This window comes from Amia ocellicauda, chromosome 10 (genome assembly GCF_036373705.1).
Source record: "Amia ocellicauda isolate fAmiCal2 chromosome 10, fAmiCal2.hap1, whole genome shotgun sequence".
In the NCBI taxonomy this organism is placed as follows: Eukaryota; Metazoa; Chordata; class Actinopteri; order Amiiformes; family Amiidae; genus Amia; species Amia ocellicauda.
This window is the reverse complement of record NC_089859.1, coordinates 16,161,871-16,184,614: the sequence shown is the minus strand read 5'-3', so window position 1 is coordinate 16,184,614 and position 22,744 is coordinate 16,161,871. Positions and strand designations below refer to the sequence as shown.

General features: G+C 48.0%; 1 protein-coding gene across 1 annotated transcript; it reads right to left on the bottom strand.

Annotated features, from left to right (window-relative positions):
• Positions 1–1,424: 1,424 nt before the first annotated feature.
• Positions 1,425–22,492, bottom strand: sesn4 (sestrin 4). Its single transcript, XM_066715236.1, has 9 exons — positions 22,337–22,492; positions 8,888–9,088; positions 8,582–8,764; positions 7,818–8,036; positions 7,374–7,473; positions 7,127–7,251; positions 6,794–6,975; positions 5,825–5,969; positions 1,425–4,471 (listed from the first exon to the last, which is right to left on the bottom strand). The coding sequence occupies exons 1-9, from the start codon at positions 22,400–22,402 to the stop codon at positions 4,382–4,384; spliced, it is 1,311 nt and encodes a 436-aa protein (XP_066571333.1). The 5' UTR covers positions 22,403–22,492; the 3' UTR covers positions 1,425–4,381.
• Between the last annotated feature and the right edge of the window lie 252 nt (positions 22,493–22,744).

Here is a 22,744-nt window from a genome sequence, read left to right as displayed (position 1 = left end):
GCTGGAGGTCTGCCTGTGAAGCCCAGCCCTGGCCAGGCAGAGACAAGCAGCCAGCACAGTGAGCACAACTCGCACACAATAGAACCATTGACAAGAAGTAGGGCCAGAGCCTGTCCACGCTCTCAGGCAGAAAGAGCGAGAGTGAGAGAGTGGGGATGGCTGGGGCCCTGTATTGGGGGGGAGGCAGTTTCAGGGTGTCTTCAGTAAGGCACAGAGGACTACAGTAGGCATGGAGACCACACAATGTGTACAGGAGGCCTCTGTCGTAGCATATCCATGCGTGCCGCAGAGATGCAGCACATCTCCCCTTGGCATCGATTCAAACCTCGGCTGTCGATTAAGGTGAGCCAGAATCCAAGCACCCTCACTGCCCTGTGGGGTCAGACGTTCCTGGCTCTGTGCTGTACACACGCACCCTTTCTCCTCTCTCAGGGAGGAGCATGGTGTGGGAGATGAAACAGTCGGGGGGGGGGGGGGGGGGGGGACTCTGCAGGCAGATTTCATAATACAACTCCAGGTAACACCAATGTCAACTCCTGCAAACCACCCCTCTCACTGCGGGGGTGTTAACTAGACATCTTTTTGCATTTATTGGTTTGATTTTATTTATCAGTGTTGATGACAGCCAGGCACCCTGTTCTTAATAAACACGAGGAGGAGAGTATTAGGCTACCTCAACACTGCTTGTCTGTGCTCTCTTTCTGTGCCCCTCCCTCATCTTCTTGTAAAGTGCAGTTACACATTATTTCCAGTAGGGATCTTGGTATAATGAAATATATTGACCAAAAACTCTTCCTGGTCTACTTTTAAGTAAAGGGAAAAAGGAAAGAAAAGTGAGGCGGTGATGCAGCCTCAAAGCATGGCGTCGTGCAGGCCACAGGTACTGTACAGTAATGTGTAAGGAGCCCCCTTTAGTGGTGGAGAGCAGAACAGCACTGGTGGCTCTTACCTGAAACATCTAATCCACTAACAAAACTCAGCCCAGCAGTCTGCACTCTGCACGCTTTTCCTTCTGTCCCTCTAATCTCTCTCTCTATCTCCTGGTACCCCTCCCACACTAGGGAGACCCTCCGTCTGTCTCGGAGAGTCTCTGCATTTGTGTCTCGCTCACTTTCTCGCTCGGTCTCTCTTGGTCCCTCTCTCCCTCCTGGGTCTCTCACTGTCCCCTTTCACACTCTCATACACTCTTCCTCCCTCCCTCCCAGCGGACATATTTTACTGTTGGAATTTGTGCAAACATTCTGTTGGCAAAACAGGCTACGAGCCCCTCTGTTTTCCAGCTCAAACGCTGGCAATGAGAAAAAAAAAACAGATATGTTTACATCTATATTGCATAATATAACTCATTAAGACATGAGACCTGCCCTTTCAGTTTAAGTGTCAGCAAACTGGCTGCAGAGGAAGACTGCACGTCACCCAGAATAGAAGAAATACTCAGATCACGGAGACACAAAACACACGCACAGCAGTTAGAACATGTCAAACATATTTATCTTTATAGAAAAAATAAGTCTCTCTCTCGTTTCCAAAAACAACTTTTTTTGTTTCATTTTTTTTTTTTTTTTTTTTAGTTTTTTTTTAGTTTTTTCTTTTGTCTTTAGTTTTTGTCCATACATTTACGCGGTAAATACTGAACAACTAGGCATTAGCCATGCACTCTCAGTCTCAGTGTCCCTTTTTCTGTCCTTCTGCTCTCTCACTGATGGGAGGGGGGAGAGAGGGGCTGTGTGAATGACAGCTCAATGTTGTCCTCTGATATCCAGGGGGAGAAGAGGGGTGTGTTCTCAGGGGGGAAAAGAGGGCATGGTTGTCTCTTGGCTTCCTAGTCCCCTTACTGAGGACGAGGCATTAGATTGTGATGTCACAAAGCAGTCTTGTGAATCAGCCAGTGAGCAGAAAGAATCCATCGAGGACGGGCAATGAGTCAGTGAGCGCCTTCCAATCAGCTGTGGCGACAGATGTTTCCACAACAGTTTTTGAGTGAGGGAGGGAGCCAAGCCAGTGCTCCAGAGCCGAGTTTTGTGCAGGTTCTAGGTTCTGGGTCCTTGTGGAAGGGGATGGGCAAGTGCCGGAACAGACTCTTGGTACAGGGGAAGGGTGTTGTGTTGTGGGGCGGGGGAGAGCGGAGTGGTAGGAGTTGTCTTGCTTCAGATTAAGAGTCAAAGTCCTGAAAAACAGGGTCCCAGCTCCCAAATGAATGCCTGATCAGAGGAGCCATGCTGAAAGGCAGTCCAGCTGGGGGGGGGGGCGGCAGGGAATCCAGGGAGTGTGGCAAGGCAGGAGTTTTCCAGCCCAGCAGGGGGGCGAGGCAGCGGCAGGGCAACAGATGAACAGCACAGAACAGTCAGCTTCAGATACAGGCCGCAGCCCCAGGCCACACCCCAGTACAAAGGCACCTGTGCGAAGCGCATAAGGTGGAACTCGGACAGACGTGGATCATTCAGACCACAGATACATACATTGGATTTTGCATTTATATATATTCCTTAAATTTATTTCTTATTTTGTTGGTTGTTGTCAACATGGTGCCCAACAAGGGCTTTCCAAACCTACTGCTTCTGAAATATTCAGGGTAACAATACAGTGGATGGATTTTTAGCAGCGAAGAACCCAAACAACTAAACGAAACAAACCTAAAACAGGAAGAAAACAAAAACAGTCATGCAAACACCTGCCTCCTTCTACTCCCCACCCCTCCACCCCTCAAAGAAAGTGAAAATGCAAAGGAAACTGCACAATGCAGAACCAACTCGTACCTCAATGTCACATTCTTGGATTTTCTTGGCTTTTATGTAAAGCACCAGGGCTCACAAATAAACCTCAGGAGCCCATCCTGTTCACCAACCACCCAAGAGCCATATTTCCGACCACTGAGCAACATGTATGCTGAGCACAAGTTCTGGGACTCTGTCATGCTCACTCAATCTATCTATCCCCTTCAGCCTCTCTCCCTCCCTCCCTCCTTCTCACTTTCCATCCTCTGTGAATAGCCCGTCCCGCCTCAGTCATTGCTCTGGCAGGAGTCAGACAGACAGGACGGGGTGGGGTGGGGTACAGCAGTCCCCAGTGACCAAAACTGCACAGGTTGACTTATTTCCTCCTCTTTATTTCTCTCCTTGCAGCCAAGGGAGTGCAAACGCCTGAATTACTTTCCAGGTCGACTTTCTAGCGCTTGACGTGGACGCCAAGTTGCCTCGATAAATTGCTTTGTTTCTGTAAGCGCCTTGAATCACATTGCACGGCCGTCTCCAGGTTACCTTGTTGGGACGACACTGCAGTCCATCACGCACGCTTTCTGTTAATTAAAATGGGACCGGAAGTTCACCTGGGAGGTTTTGTGGCATCCGCCACCTTATCTTATATTGTTTAATATATATTTTTTTAAAGTGCTTTTTTCTTTTTCGCTTTCTTTAGTGTTTTTTCTTCCCCCCCAGAGCTCTCATGCTCTCACCAGGTCGCCAAAACCCACAAAGCTAACCTGAACACCTGCATTTCCCTTTCCTGTTCGATCCCAGAAGCGCGTCAGACTGAGCACAAGGCCTCTCGAGTTTCTCATGTCGGACAGGGCCCGTGACACGGAACCTAAACGCCTGGGAGACAAACTTTTCAGGTTTATATGGTGCGCAGTACCTTCCAAGTTATTAAAAATCAAACAAAACAAAAACATTGATAATTATGATAACAATCATAAAAAGTGTCACTTTACCCCCCATCATCACAACAACCGGGGGGAGAGAAAATAAAGTGAAACAAAAACAGACAAACATACCGATCAAAATAACAAAGCCCCTATTATTTTAGAAGGTGGCGTCTCTGCAACAGAGCTCAGCTTTCCTCACAGTCTTGAGAATTATTATAATTATAAGATTTATAATAACAATAACAATGATAATAATAATTGCACATTAACCGTCACAGATCGTAGCTGCGGTGAAAACAGAACAAAGAAAAATAACAAACGAGGAAGTGATGGGCAAAGAGCCCATGGAGGCAGGGTGGGGGTGGAGTGTTGGGGGCAGACCCTGCTGCAGGACTGCAGAGTGTGGCCTGGACGGGAGATGCTGACCTGTGCGACAGCTGCGTATTGCTGAATGCTTGTCTTTCCCTCCCTTTTTCCCCACTTTCTCACACTCTCACATACACACCCACATTCTCTCTCTCTCTCTCTCTCTTTCTTTCTTTACTGGCACAAGTCTGCCACCCCATCCAGTTTCCTCACCCGCTCCTCCCCTCTAACATTCTACCCATCAGTCCCCCCCTCCTCTCGCTCTCTCCTAGAACGGTGTACCACTCATTCCCAGTGTTGTCATGTACACCTTCCTGAGGTCACGCTCTCCTTCAGACCCACCCTGTCCCCCTCCCCTCCCTGCCTCCCCCGGGTCTAGGCGATCATGTACTGAGTGATGGCTCTCAGCGCATACAGGAGCTCGGCCTGCAGTCTGGCCTCCATTATCAGCAAGTTCACATGGACCTGAGAGACGACAAAAACAACAGTGACAGCCATGACTATCATCATTAAAACCTGGCTCCTGCCTGCTGCCCGTCTGTGTGTTACAGTTGAGAAGAGGCAGGTCTGAACTTAAATAAGCTTTATTGGCATGAGTGACACCAAGTGACACCAAAACACTGACATACACTGATCAGCCATAACATTATGACCACCTGCCTAATATTGTGTAGGTCCCCGTCGAGGCATGGACTCCACTAGACCTCTGAAGGTGTGCTGTGGTATCTGGCACCAAGACGTTAGCAGCAGATCCTTTAAGTCCTGTAAGTTGCGAGGTGGGGCCTCCATGGATCAGACTTGTTTGGCCAGCACATCCCACAGATGCTCGATTGGATTGAGATCTGGGGAATTTGGAGGCCAAGTCAACACCTTGAACTTGAAATTCATCAGACCAGGCCACCTTCTTCCATTGCTCTGTGGTCCAGTTCTGATGCTCACGTGCCCATTGTAGGCGCTTTCAGCAGTGGACAGGGGTCAGCATGGGCACCCTGACTGGTCTGCGGCTACGCAGCCCCATACGCAACAAACTGCGATGCACTGTGTGTTCTGACACCTTTCTATCAGAACCAGCAATCATTTTCTCAGCAATTTGAGCTACAGTAGCACGTCTGTTGGATCGGACCACACGGGCCAGCCTTCGCTCCCCACGTGCATCAATGAGCCTTGGCTGCCCATGACCCTGTCGCCGGTTCACCGCTTTTCCTTCCTTGGAGCACTTTTGATAGGTACTGACCACTGCAGACCGGGAACACCCCACAAGAGCTGCAGTTTTGGAGATGCTCTGACCCAGTCGTCTAGCCATCACCATTTGGCCCTTGTCAAAGTCGCTCAGATCCTTACGCTTGCCCATTTTTCCTGCTTCCAACACATCAACTTTGAGGACAAAATGTTCACTTGCTGCCTAATATATTCCACCCACTGACAGGTGCCATGATAACGAGATTATCAGTGTTATTCACTTCACCCGTCAGTGGTCATGATGTTATGGCTGATCGGTGTACATGTCATCCCATTCTCTCAGTCACTCTCTCTCAGGGATGGGCAACTCCAGTCATCTAGAGGCAGATTCCTACATGTCTTCAATGTACCTTTCAATTAGCAACTGATGAACACCAGAAGGTGGTTTGGCTTATCGTGCTAATAATTAGCTAAATTAGGGAATTAAGTGATCGGGGGCGGCACGAAAACCAGAGGACCCTGCAGCTCCACCCAGCCTGGAGTCACCCACGCCTGATGTACATGAGACGTGAGTGCGAGTGTGTTTTGTGTGCATGGGGGGGGATCTGGGGAAATCTGTGAAATCCCAAATCTCCTCACCTTCTCAGCTGGCTTGAGGGACTTCCAGGAGCGTGGGCAGAGCTGTGTGCTGGTTCTGTCCGGATAACATGTCACCGTCTTGATGTAGAGCTTCAGGCTGCGCTCCACCAGGTGGTTCACTTCTCCATAATCATAGTCGTCGTACCTGCCAGGTGACACACACACACACACACACACACACACAATTAGTGAGGCTCTCTCTCGGTCTGCATCTCTCTGTCAGTCTATGTCTCTCTCCTTCTGCTCAGCCCTCTCCACCAGCTGGCAATCACAGTGAGCAGGTCAGGTGGCCTGTCTCCTACAGGTGGCGTTTCAGTTAATCTGTGCCACCCACCCCCCCAACCCCAGTGAATTGGGAACTGCTCAGGCAGGTAGGCAGGCAGAATGAAATGGTCACCAGGGGGACCCAATTAAACTCAACACCGCCGCCTCACTGCCACGCTGCTTGCAAACACTGGTGCGGCCCCTGGGGAGCACAGTCAGTGAAGAGAGAAGGAAGAAAGAAAATGGCAGTGACGAAGGGCTAAACAGAGTGTGCCGGAGGCTGGGGAAGGGGAAGGAGGTGGGGGCTTTATGGGGAGAGAGAAACACCAAGTGTGAGGCAGGGGTGATCAGGGAGAAAGCCTGTGATAGGGTCACAGGGAGCCGTGGATATCAAGGAAAATGTCAGTTCTCAGAGAGGAACACAGGGAACATATAGCCAAATGGCACACGCGGCTAAAAGGGACAAATATTGTGTCAATTTTGGTACAACAGCTCCCCCATGTGGCCAGCCCATGCAGAGCACGTCCAGTGAGAGTTGGGCCTAAATGCTGTTTGAGCTGTGGATTAAGTGTGGGACTATAGGCACACACTTTATGGTCTGTGTGTCTGTGTAGTGTAGACTGTGTAGTTGAGGTGCTGAGCAACAGGCAATTCTGAAGTCCATAAGGAAAGTAACTGCTGACAGGCAAACAGACAGTTACATACCGGATGCCGAACATGCGGTGAATGTAGTTCCAGATTGCTCTCTTGAGGTCGGGGCCCTGGCCACTGGACAGCAGGCTGCTGGGTAGGCTAGTCACCTTGCGGAAGCGCTCATCCAGCAGGTGGCCGATATCTGAGTACAGACGATTGACCAGAGAGAAACCATGGTCCTCCCAGGAGTAGTCCTGCACAAAGGAACAGCACTGAAACCTGAAGCAAATCCTCACCCAAGCACTGCACCCTCACTTACACACCCACTCAAACTCGCACTCTCTCGCCCTCTCATACACACTCACACACTCTCTGCACTGCCTCCACACTGTGTGGCTTGCTCACCTGCACTCTGAAAACCTGGAAGTGGTCTTCCTCCCTCCTGTCAAACTCCTGGTAGCCGAACTCGGGGTCAGACATGTAGCGCAAGGGGTCAACACAGCACGGCACCTCCTCCTCATCCTCCAGCTCTGCGGACACAGAGCCAGGAACTGAGGACTCGCGCACACAGACTGGCATACAGACACAGGACACAGACATGTGCACACACACACACTGACACGCAGGCATGCACAGAGACAGAGCTGCGTACCTGTGTGCAGGATCCGCCGCTCCCCTCGTCTGTCCTTCTCCTCTTGGGCTCGCTGGAGACGCTCCCGCAGGGACACCCCATCGCTGCTGGAGTCCAGGGACTGTGCACAGAGAGAGAAAGTGTTTAGAGCCCCAGTCCAGATCAATAGCTGTCACCCTGTCCTGCTCACTGCAGGCTCAGATGCCTTCTGCTCTGTTCCTCTGTTTGTATGTAAACTCCCTGCAGCAGCTCTTCTAGGAACTGTGTCCCAAACAATGACCAGCAGCACTGGTCTGGACTGGTGCACATGCACTCCCGGCAGGGTCCAGCCAGCGCTCAGGGTGCATTCACCACAGCGCTCGCTCCAGTCCAGACTATGTCTGGGCCCTTGGTGAATGAGAGTTGGGTCATGGGCAGCAAGACAGGTGCAGAGAGAGAGAGACGCAAAGGTCTACACGCTCTTACCCTTCGGCGGGAGGGGGGCCGCAGGCCATCGGGGGGGGTGGCGTTGCCATTGGCGGCATCGCAGAAGCAGTAGCTGGGCAGGCCAGGAGGGCCAGGGGACTCCTGATCCACCCCCGCACCGAACACGAAGCTGGTCAGAGCGTGGCAGTGAGCCAGCAGCACCACAGCCTGCACCAGTTCTGCCAGTGACCAGCACTGCTCCCCGATCTTCAGCAGGGACTGTGGGGAAACATGAATAGTTTACTTTTTGTATTAATAACACACAGCTTTTGTTGATTTCAATGTTTAATGCACTCTCTGGCAACTCTACAAATAAAGACTGAGGATAACTGCACAACTCATCAACACAGCCATTATGGATTATACCATTTAAATTATGCAGTCTGAAAAAAGATTACACACGCGCACATCTGAATACCTTAGAAGGTGCTGGGTATCGAAAAAGATCGTATCACATAAAAAGAAAAGCATACCCGCACACTCACTTATAGCTCCAAAAAAATCATAAAAAGGATTTATTTAGCCCATGCTTCTCAGGTTTTTTTTAACAACGTTTCGATCTACCAGTGATCTTCATCAGGATCCTGGGCTAAATAAATACTTTTTATGATTTATTGGAGCTACAAGTGAATTATGCACTCAGCCAATAAGGCTGTCTGGTCAGAGATTATAGGAACAGGAAACTGCTACAAAATAAACACTACAATATAGAGCAGTGAACACCTACAAAGTGGGCCCATCGGGGCGGGGGGGCTCTACTGTACCTCTATGTGTTGCCTGGCCATGAGCCAGGGCCGGTGAGCAAGAACCTTGTTGATCTGGTCTAGATTGCGCAATCTCAGTGGGGCGTGGTCCAGGCCTTGCAGCCACACGGGATCCCCGCCCACTCGCAGGAAGTGGGCAGAGTGCAGAGAGACCAGGTAGCGGCAGTGATGCCGGGCTGCAGCCTGGGAGGAAACAGGACACACAGGATACAGTCAGAAAGGCAAAGAGACACACACACACACACACACACACACACACACACACACACAGACAGAAAGGCAGGGAGACAATGCTGTGGTTCTCACCATGACGGCGATGTAATGGCGATAGTGCAGGGGGAGGGGCCCGTCCATGTGCAGGATGTAGTGCTGTGTGCGCAGGAAGCTTTCAAGGTACTGGGGGTGGTAGCTCATCTGTTGGGTCACCGAGTCCAGGCGCCCCCTGCTGGCCAGAGCCTTTACACAAAGCAGCTGGGGTCGCTCCTTCTCTGAATTCACCTTCACCACCTAGGACAGACAGACCGCACCAGTCAGTCCCTGTTACAACTGATCTACTACAGCAGACAGACAAGGACACAACAGTGACCGGTAAACACAAAATTAACCCAAATACGCAGGACTACAATTTGGATTCCTAAGTGTGGAGCCAGTAGGATGTCTCCAATACATGTTGTTTGTTGATTAAGGGAGGTTTTCTTGCTTTGATAAAAAACTAACGGAAGATGCATTTCACTAAATACAATAAGCATAAATTAATAATAAATCAAATCTAGCAGTAAATAAAAGTCACCAATTTTAGTTCAAACACACAGAAGAAAATGCATGGCACAGCAAAGGGGAGGAGAAAAAAAACGTATTTTTATGTGCTGCCTGGATCAGATTATTGAGTTATGGATATGACATCTGACCAGGGGAAACACAATCTCCAACACTGGGCAGGGGGAAGCTGAGAGGAGGGCTTCTCTTTCAGAAGTGTTTCCTCCATCGTCTCGTGCATCTCTCTCGTCAACAAATCAAATTTTCGCAATTCTACTGAACATGAGTCAACTGTGACCAATCTGTAGGGCAAGGATATCTCAGCACAACAGACAGACAACAACAGCAACAGCAACAGCAGTCGCATTCCAGAAATAAAAGCTAAAAAAAAAAAAAAAACACCAAACAAAAACAGAACAGTCACCACTGGCCTGGGATCGCGAGAGGAACAAGCGCCGGAAGGCAGTTATAGCCGGTTGTAGCAGGGGGCGGAAGGCCCAGATAGGAAGGCGATGCCTAGAGAGGACCGCCAGTGACCAGGCAGCACCCCCAGATGTATGTATGGGGTTTCCTCTCCGCTTCCCAGAAATACATAGGAATAAACTGTCTCCATTTACAGCATTCAAAAATAGAACCATCTCTACGGGGGCCCACGTTCAGAGCGCAACAAGACATGCAGAAAGAGGGCAGGAGGAGACTGCCTGAGCTGAACCCTGATCCCCTTGAGGCATTTTTAGAGTCCTTGATAACTTGTCTGTGCCCCCACTACCACCACCTACCCCCCACTTGCGCAATCTGCAGGACTGTTGTGTTCATGTAGGTCCAAAGCTGGGCAGGCTGTATTTGGGAGCTGGAACAGCATGTTCACTTGTACTAGTTAAAACGCAATAATTGGTTCAATTAAGCAATTAGGGAGTCAGTCAGGAGGCACACTGTAGCTCTCAATTCCCTGCTATGTGCAGTAGGTGTCCAAGTAAAGGGTGGGTGAAAAAGGAAGAGAGAGAGAGAGAAGATTTTTGAAAAAAGCCAAGAGAGAGAGCGAGTTATGATGTTAATCAGAAACAGTTTGCAAACATTGCCCCAGACTGTGTCCTCAGGTTTCTGGTAAGGTATAAAATATCTCAGGAATTTTTCCATTGCAGCTTTCCATAAATGTCAACAGGAACTGCACTCGGATCATTATTAAAAAGAAAAAGAGTAGGAACGTTGCTCTGGAGCGTGCAGGCCTATTGTCTGGGTCTTCCCTCTTAAATTCTACCTGAGCAAACTTTGTAGGTAATTTGGCACCTTTTGCAATGTACTTCCTATACTTTAACCTCCCACCTCCCCCTCTAGGTTTCACACGTTACACAGCTGCTTGCAAAGTGCGCGGGCGGCCGTAGTGCTGACGGCCGTCTCTGATGCACAGAGCTCTCCCACGCCACGGCTGCCAGGTTCCTGCTGTCTGCCCGCCTCCCCCTCTGCCTGCCGTGCCCACTGGTGCTTGCACTCTCACGGCCCACACTCCGGCCTGGCACAGCAGGGGAGCACGGCACACACATCCCACATCCCCTCTACACACACCCGTCGATCCTCACACAGTGCAGAGACGGGGGCACAGAAGTACAGTGTGCTCTGCTTTGGTGGGGCAAGGTCAGCACACAGGAGATCAAAAGAAAAAAAAAAAAAAGTAACATGAAGAGGAGGGGAACAATTTATTCTTGTGTGTATGTATATATATTTAATTTACATTTTTTAATATATTTTTAAATGCATTTGTAAGGTTGTTTGTAGTTGTGGTGCTCTGATCGCTGACCAGAAATATTCTTGTGCAAGCTCAGCTAAGTTCAGCTGCTGCCCTGCTCTGAAAACTGAAATTCTTGAGCTACCAAGAGTTTCAAGTGCCGACTCAAGAACCCAGGCTGGTGCAGGGAGCATTTCAGGTTTAACTGAATAGCAAATCAATTTTTTTTTAGGACAGGCTATCCCTGGTTGCTGCTCCAATTGCAATGCACTGTACTCCTGCTCTAAAGTGGGAATGTGCTTTGCTAGGCATCGTTTTAACACTATCCCTGGCATAGCAAGATACCCACTAATGCGTAGTACTTCCATTGGGCAGACAGTTAATAAAAGTCAACTAAAAAAGGATTAGGGAGGTTAAGAGAGACTGCAGATACACAGAAGGAGAGGGACATTGAGGGACAGGCGACAGGGTTGGGGGGGGGAGTTCTTCTACTGTACTGGCACAGGCCTGGCTGGGGTGACCCACTTCACTCTCTCAAGGAAAAGCATGTGTTCCAGCCCTGGGTATTAATAGCCAGACGCACGTGTCCGTCACTTAATCTGCCCGCTGTCACATCGCCCCCATTCCTCAGCCGCTCGGACACTCACACAGACCCCTGCTGCTGCCCCCACTCAGGAAACCAGACACTGCAAACGGGCAGAACTGGAATCCACACACACACTCACAGCCCATACTCCCTAGGGGCGTCTTTCCCTGGAGTGCCTTCAGTTCAGCCACTTGTGTGTCAGTGCTCTGCAAACACTGCCGCCGAGCAACGCAAAACATACCCAGAGTGCAGGACTAACAAACAGGGCCCGCACACATCGCCCCCTCCTCTGCCAGCTCACCGACTGCATCACCCACGCAGCCCCACTGTCCGAGAACCGAGCCCAGTGGTAGGAGTTCACAAACTGGTTCTATTGTCATTGCCTTAGCGCTCATGAGCTCCCTGAACTCTCTCACAGTGTGCCACATTACAGATCCCTCCCTCCCTCCCTCCCTCTTAAAATCACATCTGATTTTCCCCAGAGGTACTTCTCCTCCCATGAAGCCAAGGAGAAAAATTGATTTGTTAATTAATTAAAATTCGCAGCAAGGCCCCTCCCCGCTTGACTCACAAACAAACATTACCAAACAGTGGTGCTCCAGTTTGTGCTTGGTGCTTTTTCAGTCAGGTTTGGCATGTGTAACTGGTACGGCAAAGAGTCACAATTTAAATAAGCAGCATGGGGCAGCAAACTATTTTTAATATTTAAATGTATTGTCTCACACCCCAATCCCCCCCCTACCCATCTCTCTCCCCGACCTTACAAAACCAAGACAAACAAACAAAATAAACTAAAATGGTGTACAGGCATCACCGTGCAAACAGTACAAAAACAGTTAAGGCCGTGGGCTGGCTGGTCAGTGCTGATCTCCCCGTGTAGTTAGTGTGATCACTTCACCATCTGCCTGCTTCTATAAGCCATACCTATGGGGGGGGGGGTTAGACCAACTGCAGCACTGGCATCCTTACAAACAGGGCAGCAAGCTACTATTCCCCTCCCTGCCCGGGTTGCCATACTGCCATACCAACTCTGCCCACCACAGCAGCTCTGCTCTCTGAGCATCGTGGGCAACAACCTGCAGAGAAAAGCCAAGGCTCTGGAAAAGGCTCAGCTTATCCAGTGCTACAAGCAGACCCATCTCCACACATATGCACATGGGTTTCATCCAGGCCAGGCTGTACCAGCAGTGGGCCTGTTGCCATTTTGTAATGCGAGAAAATGAGCAGCGTTGGTAGACAGGGGTTTGTTTCTATAATTTTTTTCAGAAGTGTTGCTTCAGTGCGTTTTAAGAGGCAAAACAAGCCTCTTCAGATAAGGAGGGCTGCCGATGCTGGGGTTAACCTCTCTCAGGACAGTGCTCCCGTTATCGGAAAGCAGCTCGGTCCGTGCCACCTCCTCCAAGCAGGATCATGTGCTGCTCTGCTCTGTGCCGACACAACCAGTGCCTCCGTGCTCGGCAGCACAGCCCGGACCTATGCTCTTGCTTGGATTGTCCTCTCTGGGCTGGAACACCCCCCCTCCCTGCCCAGGGCACACAGACAGCTGAGAAAACAGGCTCTCCACTGCAGGGGGGGGGGGTCGAGTTCACAGAGAGGAAGCGGTGGGGGGTGTGGGTGGGCGGATCACTGTCTTCTGAAAACGGGCACGCCAGCAGAACAGTCAAGAGTGGCCTGTCCAAGCCGGTCTGCAGTCCCCTTTAGGATGCGAGACATTTACAACCAGCCAGTTCACTCTGGTCAGTGTTTCATCAGCTTTTTGTCTCAAAATATATTTACAGCGCAGCACAGTACAGTACAGTACAGTATTTCTGTCTAGATGCCAATGACAGCAGCTTGACTGGAAGACGTGCAAGCTCAGGGCTGACTGGGGGAGGTTAAGAGATAGAAACAGGCAGAGAAGGCATATCCCTGACCACAGCCATGCACAGCTCTGATAACAACCCCACTTAGCCAGACAGAGAAATGCTTAGTTTTTAATTTTAGCTTCTATTTTGGGCTGAGCCCCCCCCCAAAAAAAAAAACTAAAAAAAAGAAGTCTAATTCCATTATAATATCCAGGCTTCACACTCCGGCTGTCCAGCAAGTGCATGTAAATTGACCTTTCTGAGTTCTTATTCACTGGGGTCTAGAGTTCTTCTTTGATTTAAATAATAAAAATAAAAAAACTAAACAAACAACTGATGTTTACATAGCAATATTCACCACAATTCACAGAGGGGAGAAAAGAAAATATGGTGGCCTGTCCCTGGTGTCATTCTGTTTCAAAACAAGAGGATCATGTGGTAAAAACTAAACAAACACTCAACTTAAGACACAGGGAAAAAACTGAATTATGTTTGGAGTTAGGGTTAGGCATCTACATCAGAGCAGACATCTATCACCAGTTCCTTGGAGTAAGAGACTCTCCATTAGTACTCATGATGAGTGTAAGAAGACTATTTAGTTTTTTACATTTTCAAATCAAATAGAAACATCCAAATTTTAATATTTGTGATCAGAATTGTTTAAAATTCAATTCTAAAATTCATCTTAACATGTTAAGATGGTAAGATGAGGGTAAGAGGGGGAAAATCACAAAAATACAGATTTGGAGCACAGACAGTCCCCCCCCCCAGTGTGTCGTGGGCCGGGATCGCGGCAGAACTCCCGACGCCCAGCAAAGGCAGTGATGCTGGGGGGGTGCTGCTGTGGAGGCCTCTGTGAATGGGCAATCAGGGCTGGCTTAGCATGGAGCACACAGCACATCACCGGCCAGAGGACTAACCCTTACACACACACACAACCTGCTGGTACACCCGCCCCTCAACTTACCCCCTGTGCCCTCACTCCAGGGATGTCTGAGACCTTAAACACCGCATTAAAACATTCCTATGATAATGCTGCTATTGCAGAGATTACTCCTGTTCTCCCCCCTCCCCCTCCCAGCTAACTGCTGTGCTGCTTTTATTTATTAATTGCTGAAAGCCCTGTTTATCTCTTTATTCCCAATCCCCTTCTTACTCTCCTGACTGTGCTGAATCACCACACACACACACACACCAAATACCGTTTTTGTTTTTTTAAATAGGGGAATAAGCTAAAACTCAAACGGGACCTTTTGTGGATGCCCAGGACAGGGGCCGGCGGGGAAGAGCTGCAGCCTGCATGTCTGGGACAGCACACCCAGTCCCCCACCACCCATTCCCAGTCACCTAGATATCCTAGCACCCAGAAACCCCAGAACAGAGATACCCTGGTACCCAGTTACCCCACTGCCAGTTAAACCAGAACCTAATTACCCCAGTACCGTCAGCCAGATACCCCGGCAGTCAGTGTGTCTGTGGGGAGCACCGTTATGTGGAAGGCTGGCTTCCCGTGGCACAGGAAACCGCTGCAACCAAGTGCAAGGCTGGCAGACTGGTGCGGCTGTAGTGTGTGACGATCCACCCCTGCAGACGTACTAACACTGTAACCGTGACTAACTGCTGCGTGCGTGCCCACACACACACACACACAGTAAAGAGACGTGCACACACACATGCACACTGACAAGAGATGTGCCCACACACGTACACCGCCACACAGAGAAGCACACAAATTCACTCACACACAGAAAACACACAGAAATCTCCACCAGATAGGAGACAATTGAGAACAGGTGACAGGTGACTGGATTTCTCATGCCCCTTACACTGCTGCACCAGGAGCTCAGGATGGACACTGGCAGTTTAATACACTGTCCAATAAAAGCCCTTTTTTCAGGCATGGCACAACACTACACCAGCATCGCTACTCCACTGGGAAGCAGACTGTTTTGCAGGGACTGGGCTGATGTCTGAGCAATACAACTACTATGAGAAATATTTTAAATAAATAAATAAATAAATAAATACATATATAAATAAATAAATATATATAGTTTTACTTATATTTTAAAACTAAAGACTCTCACAAACACAAAGGCAAAACAAAACAAACTAATAATAATACAATTATAAACCCAGTGCAAGCCCCGCAGACAGATGAGCCAGTGAGCACGTCCACAAGACAAAACTGCTGAGGAATGAATAATATAACTACAATACTGAATTCCCAGTAGCAGTAAAACAGTGCATTGTATACTGAGGAAGTCATTTCTCACTCAGCCTGAGGGAAGTTATTTTTGAATGTTTCAATAATCGCAGAGTACACACCTGAATGTGGCAACTGTGTGTGAGATACGAAGCAGGGTTGCTTTCTGGTTAACTCAACAGTGTCTGTGGTCACTCTAGTGCCTGTCTGCAAACAAGACACATCTGACAGTCAAGTGCTTCCCAATTCCCAAACACAGTCTGTCCAGCTCTGGCCAGAGACTTTGTCTCCAAATTGTGCAACAGTAGCCTTCCCTGTGCTCCAGGCAAGCTGCTATCTGTGCATCATTTTGCTTGCGTTTGTGAAACCCTGGAGGTGACATGCAAGCCAACACGTTTACGTAGGTGACGTATGTGACAACTGGCTTCGAAACACTGTTGAAGACTTACCCAAAAGTGTCACTTTGACAATTTATAAAATCAATAAATAAATAAACAAACACACACATTAGTTACAGCAGATGATCTGAAAACCACAGATTTTACAATCTACTGACTTTTCAGGATCGCCGCATTATAAATGAGGTCCGTGCCGTAAGCGCTCTGCTGCAGACCCCCACCCCACCCTGGAATTCTAACAGCTGAATCAACTTATCACATGACCAACTTATTTGAAAGGAAAGTCAGGACAAGAAGTGCTGGTTGTTACGTGCGCCGTATCTGGCGGGCAGTGGTGGAGCTGCGCAATGTTCATACAACCCAACGTCAACATGTGCAACTGGCTTTCCCCGTCTGAGCTGTAACTTTCCTCACGTCTCGGCATTGCTTGTTTTATTTTTTATTTTTTTTTAAGGTAACTCAGGAAAGCAAACTGTGATTCATATGCTGGGGGGGTTATACTACAGCAGCAAAGACAAGACTTGTTGTGCATTAATGTATGTCTCAGAGTTTTGTTTTCTTGCAACCTTTTCCTTCTGCAACCAGACAAAGGTTCTTGTGAAAAAGAAGCACGTCATTCTCAGACAGAATGGGGGGGCAGTTTCCCGTTTTACCAGATGTCAGGTCAGGTCAGGGTGCAGCAGGTTGGACCCAGACTTGGCAGTGGACCCAACCCCCCTGCCCCACCCCAGTCATGTCCATGTCCAGGTTGAGAAGCATCCCTCCTCCCCCCCCCCACCAACCACACACACACACACGCCAGGAAATTATGTCACGGACCCCAGAACGGCCACCTCTGTGGAAGTGCACGCTCCAATCTAAAACAAAGGCTAGACTAATCTGTGCAAAAGCTTCCACTTGTTAAGCCACTGGAGAGAGAGGGGCAGAGAGCACTCTACTATTTGTTAGACTGTGAAACTTTTGACCATCGTGTTCATCTGTGATATGGGGAAGCACATCAGTCTCCATCAGCCTAAACAAAAAGCTTTGAAAAGCCCCACAGTACAACTGAGCTGCTGAGGGGAAGCAAGGAGCCAGCTGAACAAAGCTACATCAGAGCCCTGCCTCCACAGCATTTCAGTCTCTACAAAGCCGATTCAGATCGAAAGTCATCCTGAAACCTCAAGTGTCCTCCTACAGCAGACCACATACAAAACTGACAGACCCAAAACTACAGCAGCTGTGGGATCCCTTTGCAGACGGAAGAACAAAATAATAGGAGCTAGAAGTAGATGCGCTTGTCCACACTGTCACAACTGGGCAGGAGGCAGGCCAGGCTCTGAAGGGGTTTGTATGAATGTATCCGCAACAATAATGTGTGTGTGTGTGTGTGTATGTAAAATACATTACATATATAAAAGGATCTAACTTGTAGTGCAATGCATTAGATGCTGTAAGGGAACAGCAGGGAACACCAGCTCAGGAACAGAAGCCGAACCCAGGCCTCCAGTGCTTTCCCATCACTAACTTGTACAGCAGCAACAGTAATTTAGTAAGAGAAGCAGCCTGATGCAATGACTGGGCACAGTTTAGATAAACAGCTAACCACCCCCCCCCCCACGCACACACTGGTCTCACGGCACCACACCATCTTACTTGCAAAAGAATACATGAAAAAGCTCCTGCCAGAGCCTTCCACCCCCCACTCTCCTCTCTTTCTTGCACCCAACTTCAAATATTCCTGCTTTTCTTTTTCTCTTTCTTCCAAGGGCAATCAAGAGCAAGTAAAGACCGGAAGGTCTTCTTGGACAATGCACAGTACCAACTACAACCACTTAATTCTCCTTCGCGTTGCTGTGACTCGACAGCTGCCGCGCTGGTGGATACTTGCTCACAGAAGCACAGACGCCTGCAAAACAATTTCACTTCTCTATCTGGGGCAGTGAGTGAAGGAGTCCAGACAGGCAGATCTAGCTCCCGTCCCTTAGCATGGACCCATCAGCTGACTCAACTCGGAACTCGGACTCAAGTGGAACCACAGGACTGACGATCGTTACCAGAGATCAACAGATCCCATAAATACGTTCATAGATAAAATAATCGACAAACAAACAATATGAAGGCAGTTTCTGTTTTGTTTTTTGTTTTTAAAAGGTGGATTCAGAGCACCTGCAGTGTGGAACTAATTTGAAATGCAAATAGTTGAATTTGCATTTACAAATCAATTAACTAACTAACAGACACAGACACTGCTGTTGCCCCGACTCTCCCATACTTTCACTAACTCGCTCTCCCATGTTTCTCTGCTTTTTATTTAATTTATTTCACTGTGAAGTTATTATTACTGAGGCTCATTACAACAGCACTCCCACCAGTTTTACAAGCACAGTTCCTGTGGTGTGGGGACTGCCAAGCAAATTTAATTTATTTAGTTAATTTATTTGTTATTTAAAAAAATAAGGTTATCCACAGCAGCTTACAGAGACACTGGGGGCCTGAGCCATGGTGTCAGTAACTGCTGCTGAACAGGCAGAGTCACTTAAGTGCCACCTCAGGAGTCACACCTCAGCTGAAGGACACGTGTCCAGGGTCAGGGTCTCATTCGAAGTAATGAACTGCAGGTTAGTGCTCCTGTAGGCTGTCAGTCTCGTCATCAACAACATAGACCTGACAATGTGCATGTATGTGTGTGTGCGAGTGTGTGTGTGTTTGTGTGTTTGTGGGGGGGGCGGGGCTGCCAGCAAGCACAGAGGACAACCAGTTGCTCCCCTGAGATTTTCCAGACATCGATTCAACAAACAGGGGCAACGGGCTCTGGCCACACACCCTGTTACAGGTGTGTGGGTGCCAGGCCTCATCTGGCTCCAGTGAATCACATTGCCCAAGATTTAAAATAAATATTGACATACCGTATTTATTATATTATTCATTCTGGTACTGGTACTGGTGCTGGTGCTGGTGCTGCTGCTGCTGCTGCTGCTGCTGCTGCTACTACTACTACTACTAGTACTATGTAGCCAGTTAGAGCACCTGAAGTATTTAGTCCAAGCGGGTGTCTGCCTATGCTGAGAGAGAGCAGTGGTGCTTGGCAGTGCACAGGGCACAGGGCAGGACGCGGCAGAGGGGCTGGTTTCAAAGTGGTCAGTGCTGCACCCTGTCACCAGTCAGTGCCAAAGGAGATCTCCTCTCTTACCAGCACTGCACATCAGGATTGCAGATGTTCACATTAAACAACCCAGGGCCCAGCACAGCCTGCAGCCAGCGCACAACATGTTTTTGTTTGGGTTTTCTTGTTTTTTGGGAAGGGGGGGTTGTTTGGGTCTTTTAATTATGACAAGCCTGGGGGTGTAATTAGGTGGACTAAGCTTCCCTCCCTCCCTCCTACTCCTGAGGATATTTCGTTGACTGTGCCTCAGCACTGTATTGCTGTGCTGCCTTTGTCCGTATCTTCAGGAGAGGGAGAGGGAGAGATGGAGGGAGAGAGCAGCAACTCTGTCCAAATGGTCAGAATGCTCAAGATGCAATTGGGATTCTATAAATCCCCCCCACGTCTCTCTCCCTCGCCTGCCCTGTTTCTCTGTCCCCCCTCCCACCCTAGATGTTTCATCATCAATTCCTATTCCACATTGTTTTCTGCAGGCACCTAGAAACATTTCAGATTTCAGCCTCTCATTCTCTCTCTCTCTCAGTACACAACAAGGGGGAGGAGGAGGAGGAGGTAGGGTGCTCTGCAGCTCCCTATTTGAGGTTTTTGTCAGCTGATGAAATGTTTTTAACACTTGTTATTTTTGCATCTCTGTTTCTTGAGAGAGAGAGAGAGAGAGAGAGAGAGAGAGAAGAGAGCGAGAGAGGCAGAGATTGAGACTGAAAATAGCATGAAGAGAAAAGTGGGGCGAGACTGAAGAAGGTCGGTGCTCTCACACGTCTGCTTTAGTTATAATTATAATTGTTATTAATTATTTAGCTGAAACTTTTATCCTGAAGGAGACTTTAAGAGGTTAAACATGCATACATGTGCTGTGTGTGGGTTTTAATTGTGTCAAGGGAGAATGCTTAGAAATATTGTATTTAATTTTTCACACACACACACAAAGGGATGATAAACTTGTTTAACTGCAAACAAAAAAACTGGGTCTGCGCTACGGAGTATTCAGTTTGTAAATTCTGATTGTTTTTTTCTTTTCTCAAAACCATACTTCAGCTGAGAGTGATGACAGAGAAAGGACAAAGGAGAGAGTGCAGGCACACGGGAGGAAGAAAAAGGACGTGCTATGAATTTCACAATGCATGTGTTTTTTTCGGTGCAGTTCTTATGTCTTTTTTCATCGTTTTGCAGGAATATTAAATGGCAGGTTTTATTATAACATTGTAGACCAACCAACATGGTTGGAAGTTAAAGAGAAAAGTTGCCTGGCCGTGCTTCATTACAGCACGGTGATTAAACACCAGAATGGAAGAATAAAATGAAAATTCTTCAATAAATAAATAAGAATACACACCAAACTAAACTGATCACCCACCCAGAGACTTCAACCTCTATCTGTGCCACTGCAGGGTAAAGGAAAAGAAAAAAGGGAGAGGGGGGGTGAGGAAAAAATAAAGAATGAATGGGTGCATAAATGAAAGAATACCAAGAATGAATACAGGAGCAGTTATGCATACCAACACAGACAGAAGTGAATGTTAAATAAAAGGGGTGATATGGAGAAGGAAAAAGTTCAACAGTGTCAATAAGAAATATTGTGTGTGTGTGGTGGGGGGGGGTCTGTCAGTAATAAAATTCCTCTATTGTTCTCCAAATCTGAAAAATCGCAGTAAACAAGTTTCCCTGCCAGCAGCGCCCCCGCCCGTGCACAGAAGGTACTGCACCTGGGATAAGAGAAAAACAACTTTGATTGGCAGCATCCAGCATCAGTGCACTAAGACACCAAAGGGCTCCTTCGACCAAATTGTAAAACAAGGAGTGAGGAGATAAAGAACCGACACTCACCTCCATTACGCGAATCAAAAATATACACAGCAGCGTAGCGTCTGTGTAAAGTCAGAGCAGAAACCCCGCAACAACGACCTTTTGCAATGCCTTGAACCTTAAAACCCCCCCTTTCCATTAACAAACCACAATGTAGAAGAAGCAAAGCAACCTCCGATCAGCTGCAAAGGTAACCACGTATGACAATTCATATACGCACTGTGCCTACATACAGACTGCGAAACATTAGGTCACCAGTGTAGATGTCACAGAAAAAGCACTTACAACAGCGGAATTGTTCGCATAAGATACACACACTAGGGATCAAATCCAGATCCTTCTACGTTCATTAGGAAAAGACAGATATGTATTCATTTTGAGTTTTCAACGCTAGCTGCTGCTTTCTTACAAGTTGGTTGTCATTTTATATTACATGCATATGTGCATGTATATACACACATATACATAGATGTATACACACACACACACACATACAAAGATGCAGTGAAAACCTCAGTTAAATAACTTTCTACATTATACACGCGTCTCTCAGCTTCAAATATTTTCTTAGCAACAATAATTAATATTGTATGAGCTAATTACCAATAACAATGGGAGGTTGATCATGCATTGAAAAGTTTGGGAATGCGATCATTGGAGAGGGGGGCGGGGGTAGAGAGCTGTATTAGCTACTGCTGCAAAGCAATAACGTCATTTTGCCTTTTTTCATTTGTCTGCACTTGGCTACAGTGTGACATTAATTAACTTTGCAAATACACAGATTGTGCCAATCAAGACGTGAGGACGGGTATACAGCATGCACACTTGTGCAGGATGAAGGTAATACATAGCAGCTACAGAAATACAACGAGGAATTAAAATCTCCTCCCACCTTCCCTCAAAAAACAATAAAATAAATTAAAAACAAGCTCCGCAAAAATCCCCTTTGTAGCAGGCTCTCTTATAATAAAAGGCGATTTCACGGGCTACTTAGCGATCGTCTTCCTGTCATTAAGTTGTATTAAAGCCCCCAATTCGCTCCCATTGTAATTGGATGGACAAATTAACCAACACAGTCGCGTTTGTGTTATTTTTTTGTGACAAACCAAACGAACAAAAGAAACAAACAGGAACACAAGAACAGTAAGAAGATGTCTAGGTTGAGGCGAATGAATGAGATCCCAATGAACTTTTAAGACAATGAGGAATAATAACACTAGCGCACACAGGATTTACTTCACGGTTTTAATGTGTGTGATGCAGTTATGGGTGACAGACTGGTGCTCTACAGTACCTGGCTCTGGACTCGTTGGCAATGGGATCCGAGGGGGTAGTCCATTTTTTTCGTGCAGATGATCATTTTCTTGGCTAGTGCATCGATAGCGCAGGAGCCCCGCTAATGTGCGCTACCTAACAAAGACCCGACCGACAGCGCAGCCACAAGTCCGGGCACACAAGAAACTATCAGAGACTGACAGCTCCGGCCGCGCTTTAGCCAATCACAGGGGAGCGAAGGCGGGACAGAAGGCGGGACTCCGGGGAAGGATTGCAGCCAATCAGCGCCACGAAGGCCCAAACCGCGCTCCAATCAGCTGCAGACTCTTGTGGAAAATTACCTGTCTGTCTGTGCGGCTGTCCCCGCCCCGATACTGCAGCAGAGACTTTGGGATGCACATGCGTAGTGATTGGTTTGAGGCAAAGG